Source organism: Apus apus, chromosome 13, assembly GCF_020740795.1.
Source record: "Apus apus isolate bApuApu2 chromosome 13, bApuApu2.pri.cur, whole genome shotgun sequence".
Taxonomy (NCBI): domain Eukaryota; kingdom Metazoa; phylum Chordata; class Aves; order Apodiformes; family Apodidae; genus Apus; species Apus apus.
The window spans coordinates 2,118,511-2,130,948 of NC_067294.1; the positions used below are offsets into that span (position 1 = coordinate 2,118,511).

The 12,438-nt window shown below is 41.7% G+C and overlaps 1 protein-coding gene across 4 annotated transcripts in view; it reads right to left on the reverse strand.

Annotated features, from left to right (window-relative positions):
- The window catches only part of FSTL4 (follistatin like 4), a 206,909-nt gene that overhangs the window by 5,220 nt on the left and 189,251 nt on the right, over nt 1-12,438 (reverse strand). For 3 of the 4 annotated variants that reach the window (XM_051631294.1, XM_051631292.1, XM_051631291.1), the window contains exons 9-14: nt 12,019-12,180; nt 10,885-11,019; nt 9,452-9,478; nt 4,105-4,223; nt 2,589-2,738; nt 1,899-2,006 (exon numbers count right to left, since the gene is read on the reverse strand). In XM_051631294.1, the coding sequence (XP_051487254.1) occupies nt 1,899-2,006; nt 2,589-2,738; nt 4,105-4,223; nt 9,452-9,478; nt 10,885-11,019; nt 12,019-12,180 (701 nt within the window). The remainder of the gene's footprint in view (nt 1-1,898; nt 2,007-2,588; nt 2,739-4,104; nt 4,224-9,451; nt 9,479-10,884; nt 11,020-12,018; nt 12,181-12,438) is intronic. The other variant, XM_051631293.1, reaches the window with a different exon arrangement.

Sequence of the window (12,438 nt, forward strand, 5' to 3'; positions counted from 1 at the left end):
CTTATCTTTTGAGAAAGAGTAGCCATGCAGGAGCTGAAGCAGGATGACAACACTAAGACCACAGTAACTTATTCCTCACTGTCTAAAATAATAATTTATTTCACGGTCATATTTATTAATCTCACTTAAATCCACAGTGATAACCTAGCAGCCTAAGGGGTCAAACACTAACTCACAGGAGTTCATTATCACTTGAAGGAGAAGAACTGTTCATCCAGGGACCACACCATAGAAAATTCAGGGAGAAAGGCCCTTTGGCTGTCCCCCTGTGCTGTCCTCCAGCACAGCACACACAGCCACGGCAGCTCAGCTCCTCCATCCGCTCCAGAAAAGGAGAGGTAGAAGTTTTCAATAATTAAAATGTTAAATACTCAAATTGTTTGATCAGTTCAAGATGACTTTAGTCTGTTCATTAGGAACTTCTGCTGCTCTAATGTGAAACAGTAGTTGCCTTGAATTTATAGCTACATAATTCATTAAGGAAATGCTAAAACCCTACAAGGTTTAGTTCAGACAGCTGTTCTGGTCATGCCTTTTAGATTTCTTTCAATTAGATTGCTCAAGAAAGATGCCCAGGCTTGCAGAGTGCTTTCATGAGGCCAGACATTTGCTTCCCAGAAGCCAGTAATGGCTAAACAACAGCATCCTATTATTTGGCTGTTGGGATAAATCCCAACTTCCAAAGAATGAGTGGAAATTTTATCAGCCTCTGCAGTTGCATCTTTGTGTAAAAAGATATTTTATTACATGTCTGCAACTAACCACTGCAGGATTTAAGAATGGACTTTGCCAAATTAGTCATCACCCAATTTTTGGGAAAGGAGGTCAGAAAAAAGAAAAGATCTGTTGATGCTGATGTTAATCTCACTCTCTACATGTGCAACTGCACTTCATAAAGATAACAGAAAGGACTATCAGCGAGCAGGAGTCTTCTAACAAGTTTCCGACTGTGCAGATGGTGTGCTCTTCTTAATTATCACATGCTTGTGTCATCTCTCCTTTAATTACAGAACCCTCTCACAGCTGGATTGAAGAAACTAAGTCAGAAAGGGTAAAGAGAGCCCATTTTGTCTCCTTATATGCTGTACAAGAGGCAGCCAGGTGAGACAAGCTGGTGGCATTGCCTCAGAAACCTTCATTTATTTGTCTCTGTTCAGTTTGTGGTGTCTTTTCCTGAAAATGCCCATGTGGAGTTGCTGGTCCGTTCCTTATTATTGCAAGGCTGCAGCTCTTAGCTTGGCTGGAGCTTATGGCTGGTAGGGATGGCTCATCTCACCTTCACGGGGCAGCATCTCTAGCAAAGCCTTGGGCAGCCCCAGGAATTGCATACACTCCAGATTTGTAAGTTTTTAGGTAAGAAAGCACAGCCACCCTTCTCCTCTGCCTGTTGGGGAATGCTTTAATTTAGACTCAGAAGCAAACATTTCTAGTAGAAGGATTATTGGCATGACACCTGTTTCCAGAGAGGCTGGGCAGCAATATAACTACTTGAGAAGGGTATGTCTGGATAGATCAAATCACCTCCAGCGTCATCGCTGTCATACGACACACAGCAGCAGCAGCAAAATGCCAGTTAGATGCCTGCACTTAGTGGTCTTGTACTGTCAACAGGAGAGGGAATCCTCCAGAGCAATCCAGAAACAGAAGCTAATTCAGTTGTCCAAACCTCCAATATCACTGTGGGTCTGAGGGTGCTGAGCATGGAGCAGTTCCAGGGAACCACCTGGCACTTCTCCAGTGGAGTCACTGACACCCAAGAATAGAATTTTGTTCAGACACAGCAGCTCTATACCTGGACCATTAAATGCTGTTAATTACCTGCAACCAACCAGCCACCAGCTTGCTACTGCTGATGCCAAGGCAAGGAAGAGCAAAGGCTCAGGTGTGTAAGGACTTACCTGCAGTGTCGGTGAGGACTTGTGCATGTCACCCCAGCTGAGCACCCAGACTTGGTCGTGGGACTTGTCATAATGTAATTTGGTTGGTACCGGGTCAACATCCAAGTACTTAAAAAAAACATAGATAAATGTTTACATAGTGACACAAATGCACATGACAAATATTGTATCAGTTCCTGTGGCTGTTCCCACACACCACTGTAACACCCAGTTGTGCCGCTTTGCCCTATTACCTTTAAATCAACTGAGGGATCAGCAGCAGCACCAGCAGCAGAAAAATCTGGCCTCTGGGTGCTGTTTCCTGGCTAGACATCACTCCATCTTCTGCTGTTACTTACAGCCAGTAGGTCAGGGGCCAATTTCTGCTTGAATTATACCCACACCAGTTAATTCTTCCCAGCCTTCTTATAAGCGAGGTCAGGCAGTGGCTCATTAACACAAGCCAGAAATTCTTTCTAGCAGTATTTTACCACTCTAACTGCAAGCCAGGCTACAGGTGCAGTCCTGAGATGATGATCTGTAACTCCTGTAAAGGAGTTTCTTCCTACCAGTGAGGTTACAAACGGCATGATCTCATGGGTGAAAGCAACACAAGCCCAACTTCTTGGTGATGCCAGCAGATCCACTGGAAAAAGATCTCATATCAGAGTCTTTTGCCATCACTGAATAAAGCATTTCCCTTGTAAGTACCTGCACGGCTTTCTGAGTCTGGATATCAACTATCATGACTCTGTTCTGCTTAGGCTGTGTCACGTAAATGTACTTGTCTCTGACGTTGACTGCTGAAGCCCAGAGGCAGGACCGAGTGCCTTCCCCTTCCACTCTAGGACAGATCTCTTCCTGAGGGAAAACAAAAACAAAAACAACCAAAAAAAACCCCAAACCAAACCAAACCGAAAAAAAAAGAAAAGAAAAAGAGAAAAGGTTTAATTTCTACAATTTCAGGGCTTGGAGCAGAAAGAAGCTTAGCCTGGAAAACCATAGAAAAAAATTTCATGGGGATTCCATTCAGATGATTTGTTTTCCCTTTCTTTCCTGGAAAATATGAAAGAATGATTTTATCAGGCAGCACACTGCAGCCTGGCTCTACCCAGGGACATTATACAGCTGGGCCTCCTGCAAACTCACACAGAATTGAAATAACCACACAGTCTATGGATCTGTCTTTTGAAGCACTCTGGGGTTCATCAAGACTTGTAGTGCTGTCAGTGTTTATTAGGAACACAAGTATCACTCTGTGCTTTGAAAAAGCAGAAATTTGTATCAACTGAATCACAGCTTTATATTTTTTCACTGTCTTCATTTCCAGTTCAGGAGAGCATGCTCTCTGATGGTGTGCTCAGGGAAACTGTAGCAGAGCAAGTAGGGTCCTACAGCTTATTGCTCCAACACAGAGACTTCCCTGTTCAAAAGGAACCAAATCTTGTCCACAACTGCCTGATGCCATATTCTGTCTCTGATACTCCACTCACTGAGTCCTGTGCAAAGCTGGTATCAGCTGCAGGGGGAGCTGACTGGTACCCTAAGTCAGAAGAGCCACACATGATCTCACCCACACCACATGTTGGTTACTCCTCATTGCTTTTCCTTCTGTCAAGGTGCTTTCTATGAAAGAACATTTGTCTGGAACCAGGCAATGGTGAGGAAATGAGCATAAAAATAAATAAAGGCATATATATTTCACAACTGTTGGTTTTAAATCTTGTCAATACAGCAGACAGGTCACTTTAAATAATGGCACAGCTTGTCTGAGGGGACAGTGATTAGAGCAGCAGAGCTTGTTTGGGGAAAGCAATGCCAGCCCCAGGTATCTGAGTGGAATAAAAAAAGTCAGTCCTCCCTGTACCAAGGGAGGGACGTGTCCATCTCCCTGCTATTGACTTTTGTACTTTCTGTACAGCCCAGTTACAACTTTCGAGTTAAGAAGTCAAACAGGACAAGCGAACATCTTTGCCTACATTATGACATGATAACTGCAGCCAAATTCCCTGCAGCACAACAGTAAATCCTCCATGTCAGTCTTATAACATAAGTGGGCCTCTTAATTTTCAAGAGGAGAAGATGATCTACCTCAGGGATGCCACATGAAAGCTCGCCAAGCTCCAACATCACTGTGTCAAATAGGTCCTCTAGCAATAACAACCTTTGAAGAGATTAAGAGAAAGTTTCCCAGCTGTTGGCAATAGCTGCTGGGTTGAGGACTTACAGAACTTGTGAAAATCCTCTCTTCAGGCCTGATGTGTCTCCGGATTTCACATTCGTTCGGCTGAAGGACTGTGATCCCATCATCAGAAAAGACATAGAACATGTTCCCAACACTCAGGCCTTGAATGGGGATAAAGCAAAAGGAGCAGGAATTTTTTTACTTATTCATAGCTGCTAGGACTTTTTTAACAAACCAACCAACCAACCAAAACAACAACAACAAAACCCCCTCTTCCCCCAACAAACAAAATTTGCCTTGCATAAAAGTTGGTCATTTGGATGCAGTTGGTGCATTCACAAAATCAAATTTCATGTCACAACAAGGGCTTCAAGGAGTGAAAAGGTACAGACACATTCAAAAATGCATTGCCTTGGTGGTGGCTGTTTTAGGCAAAGAGTTTGTGCTTCAGGTCTTGTGCATGTGCACTAAGGGGGGATTTAATCACAAGAAGCCCCTGTATTGCATTGTTAATTCCCTCAAATTAGGAATTTATTTTTTCTATGATCTCTTTAAAATAGCTTGCCAAGAATTTAAGAACTGAGAGAGAAGCTTTAGTTAACATTAATCTGAAGGTTGTCCTCTTACAGGTAACTGAGCTGCAAAGTGGAAGTGCTTAATATCTGTTCCATGAATGAAAATATATATCTATATCTATTTTCTCTAAACTGTCTGGATGAACAAACTATGGCCACCAAAACAAATACATTTTTGAAATCTTGCAAACTGTATTTCACAAATGTGGAGTAGTTCAGTATCACAACAGCACTCATTTCTCCAACTGGGGCATTCCAGGAGGTTTGGAAAACTGGCTGCCTGTCATTGCTTTGCTGTTAGGGGATCATATTTTCTCATTTCTGTCATGCAGAAATGCTTTAAAAGATGGATAATTTAGTTGTTCTTCAGCTACATGCAATTGCAGTAATGAGCATCTTTAAGAAATGTTCAGGATCTTTTCAAGAAAGATCCAAGCATCATTTCATCTTTTTCACACCACCACCAAGAAGTGTTTGCAATGACCACTGTCACCCCCAGTAATGTTGATAGTGTACTTATCTGCCAACCATATGGTGATGAGACAATTTGTAATTTCTAATTAATTACATTACACCCGTGAAGGAGTAAGGTCCTGGTTCTACAGATCTGAACAAGGATCAGCGTTAGGATTCCCTCAGCTGGCAGCTCAAAGCACTGCTCCCATCTCCAGAGTTTCTCACATCTCTTAAGTGTTTGCAGGAGGGAGGTCTAGGTCATCATAGGAAAACTCCACAGAAAAAAATATGTATTATTTGGAGAAATGCATTTTTTGAAAATTTTGTAAAATACTAAGTATTTAATAAGGCTAGAAGGGTTTGGCGTATTTTTTATGGGTTTTTTTTGTGGTGGTTTTTTTTTTTTTTTTTCGTGCTAAAGCCCCTTCCTTTTGTGCCAAATAAGTGGCTTCAAGTACAGCGTCTCGGCAGGCGGTGTTTGCTGTACTGACAATGTTCAGCTGGAGTCTCTCTAAACCACAGGACAGAAATACCCCAGTTAGGGCACCAGGTGGCCACAGGAGCTGTGATCCTGAGAGGTGATGTCACAGTGAGGGATCATGCACTAGGAAAAGAGCTCCTGCACCTCCATCAGGAGCCAAGCTGTCTTTAGGGACTAAGGGCTACTTTTTTTTCCTCCAAGTATATTGTTCAAACATTTCACTCGGGCACTTTGGATCAAAATCAGCACTCACAGCACACACACAACTCCCACCAGCTTCAGTGGGACTTGAGTGGATACATCCGAGGGCAGAATTTGACCCTGGCTGGAATGAGTGCACATACTGTCACGAGTAAAGGGTTTTAATCCTACAGAGTGGAAACAGGCAGGCAACAAATCATGACCATTGTGAAAATGCTTATTATTATTTTCATGCACGATAGTAGCGTGATTTTGTCTGATGAACCTACTACAATGAAGGTTTATTTCCAAACTAAGGCCTTAATTAGTCACCCAAACCTTTCCTAATGGTTTTATCCCAGTAGGTTTAGAGTTAGTGACCTGGCAAGTCCAGCCACTTATTTTACTTCAAAATAAATGCAGTTTTTTTCCTGCTGACTGGTTAAAATATGATTGAAATTACTAATCCCATTCAGGTACTCTCTTTTAAAAAGGTTTACCAACTTAAGATAAAATGCTTTTTTAGAGAGTCATCTTCACACCGATTTTTAGACAAAGCAGGATATTACTAGAGAAACTAGGTGTTTTATTGTGAGTTAGGAAGTATTTACCAAGCCTCCATCAAGGTGTATCTCTAAACAATCTCTTGGTCACAGGTAACACAAACTCCACTCTTGATTCTACTGCCACAACTCCTTGGTCTGGGAAATTATTTCAGTACAGAGGTAGGCACTGGAGAATTTTGCTCAGTTGTGTTATTTATATTATTGAGACAGACACTACATTGGGAATGGGGGGAATAATGAGGAGGGTTTTTCTTTTTTCACCTTCGTTTGATGATGTTTCATGTTGGATGACACAACTAGTTCAAAACTTAAAGTTTTTATAAAAGGCAACATACCTCATCTGTATAATGAAAACCCCAAATATAACAAAAAACCCCATAAAGAACAGGGAGAGTCTCTTAAACATAACAGTTGTTATTTGAACCACTCAGATAAAGTTGACTCTAACTTCATTTTTTAAAAACTTCAGGAGGACACCAGATGACAACAAAAGTTTTCTTTATCTGAAGAATACAGTCTCTGAGTGTGCATTTGTATTTCCTGCTTTGAGATCAAAAGGCTAATTTGTAACTGGGCAACAGTGTCCTCTGATCTGAAACTTGAATAATTGTCCTGAATTTAATCTAAATTTTATGAATTATTTAGAACTTAAATTTGATGACAAAAAGACTGAGCTTTTTAAGTGCATACATGTACAAATGATGATTGCCTGCTGGCACTGTATGTTCCTTTTATCCAGCAACACTCATTGCAGAAATGAACAAGGGCATGAAAACAAATTTCTACCTTACATTTGGGGCAATCAGAGTTTTTTTTCTCTGTACAAAATTAAGAACTAGTTTGAACACTGAGTAAATACTGTGTGTGCTCCCAGTTCCATCTGTAACTGGCTGGTCATGCTATGTGCACTCATTTCTTGAGTGTGAAGGGTTTGGAGAACAGACTGACTTTTAAAATGACCAACTACTTGTGTTAAAACATTGACTTGCAGCAAGAGCTTGTTCTAGGCAATACTCTGTCAAGGCATTTTCCCAATAGCTTTAGTTACAACAGACCTGTGGGCATGAGATGTGATCATTTTGAAGGAGTTCAAGTCTACCAATCCATTTGTTGACACTGCTGCTTACACAGAACTTTTCATTTTAACAGAATTGAAAGAACACATTAAAATGTAAAAATACCATTTCTCTCTTCCAGTGTTCTCTGTGCCGAGTTTTCACATGCTAAAGTACTTTTAATGGCTTCTTTCTCTGAAATGATTGTGTGGATCAAACAATAACAGCAGCAGAGGAATAAACCCTGCTCTAAAGATGCTGAATTGTTTGGGAACAACAGTAGTAAATCTGCTTTTACTGCCCATGGCTTCCCTGCACATGTTGCTTATACTTTTATTTAAAATGTTCAAGGTCAATGAGCAGTAGGTCCATATTGTTTAGTAGAATTACAATAAGAATTTCTGCAACCAGCTTCTTAGTTGTTCTTTAAATATTACTATCCTTCTGCATCTGGTGGGGTTATCCAAGTACTTTCTTTAAAAAGCAGCATAAGGGATGCAGTATATAAACAGCCCTGGAGCATCATGCAGATGATGCTGGACTGATTAGATGCACTCGAGATTTCACTTCTGAGCAGAAGGGAAATTGCAATTCTTAGTGCCCATAACAGCATTTACTGCCACATCAACAGTAAGGATGTTCTTCACTGCCATGCACCAGGCACTTGCAGGTGGCCAATTTGGAAACAAGGGCTGGAGAGCTGGCTGAATTGGCTGTGCCACATCAGATGACTTCCATCCGGCTGCATCTGCTGCAGGAACAGGTCTGCAGCCCTGGGTGGGACAGGGGGTACACCTCAGGTGTCTGCTTGCCTGGCCAAGGTAGCACTGGGCACCAAGGGCTTTCTCTCTGCCCCTAAAATCCCCTAGGCCAAGTCACAGCGAATCAGAAAGCTCCAAGCCAAGGGCATGAAGCACAACTGACATTTGGGGTACCTGCAGGATCTACTCATGAAAGTGTCCCTGCAGCTTCCAAAGGCAAAGTGAGTGGGCAGCCCTCCCCAGAGGAGCAGCAGGAGGGAGGGGGGTTGGCAGTGGACAGAGGAACATGGTCAAGAGCAGTCTGGGTGTGCACAGGGACCTTCCAATGAGGCTGGCAGGACACCAAGGTCCTAGCTTCCTCATATGTGAGTGGCAGATGTAAGAACTGGTTTACACCTGGACCTCAATCCAAGAACCTTCCTCCAGTGAATGGGTTTCCTGCTTACAGCCCCTGGAAGCCTGAAGCTGGGAGGCTCCTCACACACGTGCCTGGGCACGACACCTCCAGAGACAGATGGGAGAGATGCTTGAGCTCTTGGGCCTTTACATGATGTGTCTTACTGTCCCTTTTGGAAATTATGACAGCACAAGCATGTACAAAATCAAATACGTTTTCATTTCAAGTGCCTCCGTATCTTCAGGTCAATTAGCTGTTAAAGATGGGGATTTTTCCTAAATTGGCTTCCAAGATACACAGATGTTGACCTCGTGCAGGGCACGCTATAAATTTGATCAAACTAGAGATATTAATTGCCAATTAAAACAAGGAGGAATGGGGCAACCTTTACCCTGCATGGATTTAAAGGATTGAGGGAGGCAAAACCTATTGTGGGTTTTTTATTTGCCTAACAGTCAAGAACACAATTTTTGTTGCTCACCTAGTAAACATCAATATGTGCTACTGAGGAGAAAGAGCTTGAATGACTTGCTTAAAAATGCAGTAAATTGAATTTGTGTCTTATTTGTTCAATTATGGTAATTTGGGAGCACTTCTGACACTTGCGCAATTATTAACGCCACTTGAGAATCTCAGGCTACTCACGTTGCTGGCACTTTATACACAACTCACATTTTATATTTTATGGTCATCTATTATTTGATAGTGGGAAAATGTAAGAAGCTACAGGTATGGTTTATATTATGAGAATGACATCTTATTTGAATAGTTTAGTTTTTCAATGTCTGGTCTGTACTTAATCTGGTAACTGTGAAAGTTGATAGAGTTAGTGGCAAGTCAGTGGAGAATGGCCCATCATGGAATTATTAAAGCAGACAAGCACATTATCACTACGACAAAAGAACTTTACTGCAGTACCTTCCTCTCGCCACAGTATGTTTGCAACTGCAGCACCAGAAAATGGGGAAAGCCAGAACACAATCAGGAAAAAAAACACACAACAAAACAAACAACAAAACAATGTCAAAATTCTCATCGCAGTTAGTAACTGAATTAATACTCATGTTTACATGAACTGGTTAATTTGTGAAAACTCTGTAAAATTCATTCAAATAAAATATCTGGAAAAATAGATATTTCTAGGTACGTTTGCTCCTGGTAGAGACAATTCTGAAACCTTGCTATGAGAGAAATCCTCCCTGAAATGAAGGCAACGTTAGCCTGTGCAAAGATCAAAGTCTTACTGAAGAGAAGATGTTATCTCAGAACTCATCTGGAGACATGGTACAGGCTGTGATACTCCATACAGGTTCACTAAGCAAACATGACATCCTTCAGAAGCCTGAGACTGGCAGTTCCAGCACGTACTCACTTTGCTGCATTTCTTCTTGGAATTTTCATGCACCCACATTCTCCTTTAGGATTCAAATACTCTTTGAAAGTACATCTGTATTTCAATTTCTGTGCAAGATACATCCAATTATTTCTCAACATACTGTAATTTCCCCTGCTCAAGTATCCAAGGGAAAATGGCTGATATCAACAAGAGAACATAAATCTTTTTAACAAGGAATAGAATATATTTTCCAAAGAATCTCTATAGGAGTGCATATTTATGGCTTTGTTTTTAATTCTTGCACTATATAAACAGCCAAAAGAGTAACAAAAATGAACCATGAACCCAGGCAATCCCCCAAGCAGTTGAGACAGAAGAATTAGGAAGGACCAGGCCCATGGGCAACTAATCATCTCCTTCATTAATTGTGTTTTGGGGACAGTGCAAGCAAGATAACACTGCTGCACTCCTACGGGAGACAGGCTGCTAAAGACTGCCTGGAAGAATATTTGTCTTTGAAGTGGAAGAAAATTTCACACCAAGGGAAATCTAGTTTGCTAGTTAGTGATGTAAATGCAGGTAAAATAAATAATTCAATCAGAACATTTTTTCAAGCATCTAAATATTTGAGAACTTTGACTCATAACTGGCTTTGAAAGAAGTCATCTTGTACAGAAATCAGTGAAATCTATTTTCTGAAACCACACATAATTCAACAAGCCATTAGGTCCTGGATTCTTTTCTATCTAAAACTATTGCCAATTTGTTACTCTAGTGAAGATGTACCACACTCACTACACTTCTGGAAGATGAAAGGCACCATCATCCTGGACAAGGAGTTCTACCTTCCCAAACCAGTATCCAATCCTCTGATCAAAGCACAGACAAAACTCTCATTACCTTACAAGTCTGAGTACAACTTCCCACATGCAATGGACTGAACTATTAGATTGCACGTATACCATTACATTTAAATACTCTTTAAAGAAACAAATACATGGAAAATCAAGCTTACGGGTCTTTCTTGCTGAGTCTTCTATGAAAAGTGAAGATATGTCCTCGTCCACTCCCACCTCATTTTTGGCAATGCAGGTGTAGGCACCAGTGTCTTCGTATCGAACGCTACTGATATGAAGTTCACTTCCGTTTGCTGTAAGAAGACATCCAGAAGGAGTGTTTCTCACTGCTGCTAATTACTTTTACTGCCCTTAATTGCCAGGGTGGTTTCACCCCACAATATTTCCCCATGCATCAGTAGAGGTATTTGGGGTGTTCTGAGGAGAGCTGATATTTTCCCTCTTCCCATTAGCCCATACACATTCTGTGCCAGAAATGAACGAAGAACAATCCCAGGTGCCAACACTAAATGACATTGAATTTCTTTCTTCTTGTTAAAAAAAAAATAAACAACAAAACAATACTTTGCCTTTAGTGGAGAAAAATTCACTTTGATTTTGCAAACTGTTTTTCAGCAGATCACCAAAAACTGAGCTTTGGGAAGGATCCCTCTCCAAGTTCCTCGTATCTTGTGGCTTTCTGGAGTGGGACTCTTGCCTAAAACCTTTGGAAGATTTTGAGATATCACACCCAACCAGGCAGGGACTTCTGTGCCTCCAACACTGCTTGAGGGCTGCAATGCAGCCAGACTGGGGGGAGTGCAGGGAGATTTTTAATATTTTTTTCACAGAAAATTACAAATGAAGTATTTTTGCCTTCTCTCCTTGCACCCTCACTTGAACAAGGACCAAGAGGAGCAAAGAGGCTGATTCCCTCTGCAGAGGTGGGTGGGAGAAGATGGGTGACTTGCAGCCTGATCCTCTGCTGATTTACATCCAATGCAGCACTTATTCCTGAACAAATAATTCAATATATTTCTCTTCTGACTGGCACAGCCATGAGCAAAAGGCAAGGCAGCGGAGAGCCAGGCACACTGACTTTTAGCACAACACCACTACCACTTACAGCAATCAATACTGTATTTCCTGAGAAATTCACAGGAGAAAAAGATAAAAAGGATGAACAAGAGGTTTGTAGCACGATTCCCAACAAGGGCGGCTTAGCGAAAGTACAAGAACTTCTAATTTAAAGTGCAACATAATCCCCAGTAATCCCCACCTACAAAACTCTAATTAATCCCAACTGCTCTTACCGAGGAGCACTAGCTGTTTGGATAGCTTTGGCATGATATCCAGGCCATTCTTCAGCCAGGTGATCCGGGGATTAGGGATCCCTTCGGCGTGACACTTGAGGCTGGCCGACACGCCCGGCTCCTGCGCCTGCGTCTCCGGGTAGACACGAATCACTGGGGGCACTACAGGAGACAAGGGACCAGGGACTTGAAGCTCCTCCACCTGGTGCCAGCCACAGCCATCACCCAGCGCCATGGGAGAGGTTAGATCACAACATAAACAACATCCCAGCTCTCAGGGCAAGCAACAGAAATTATTTTTCTACAGGTCAACTTTGGGAGCAGAAAACAGCAAAAAATAATAGAAAAGAGTAAACTCATAAAGCAACACCAGGGAGCAACCTCAGTGTCTGATTTTACATTTGGACTGTTCCTGCTTTC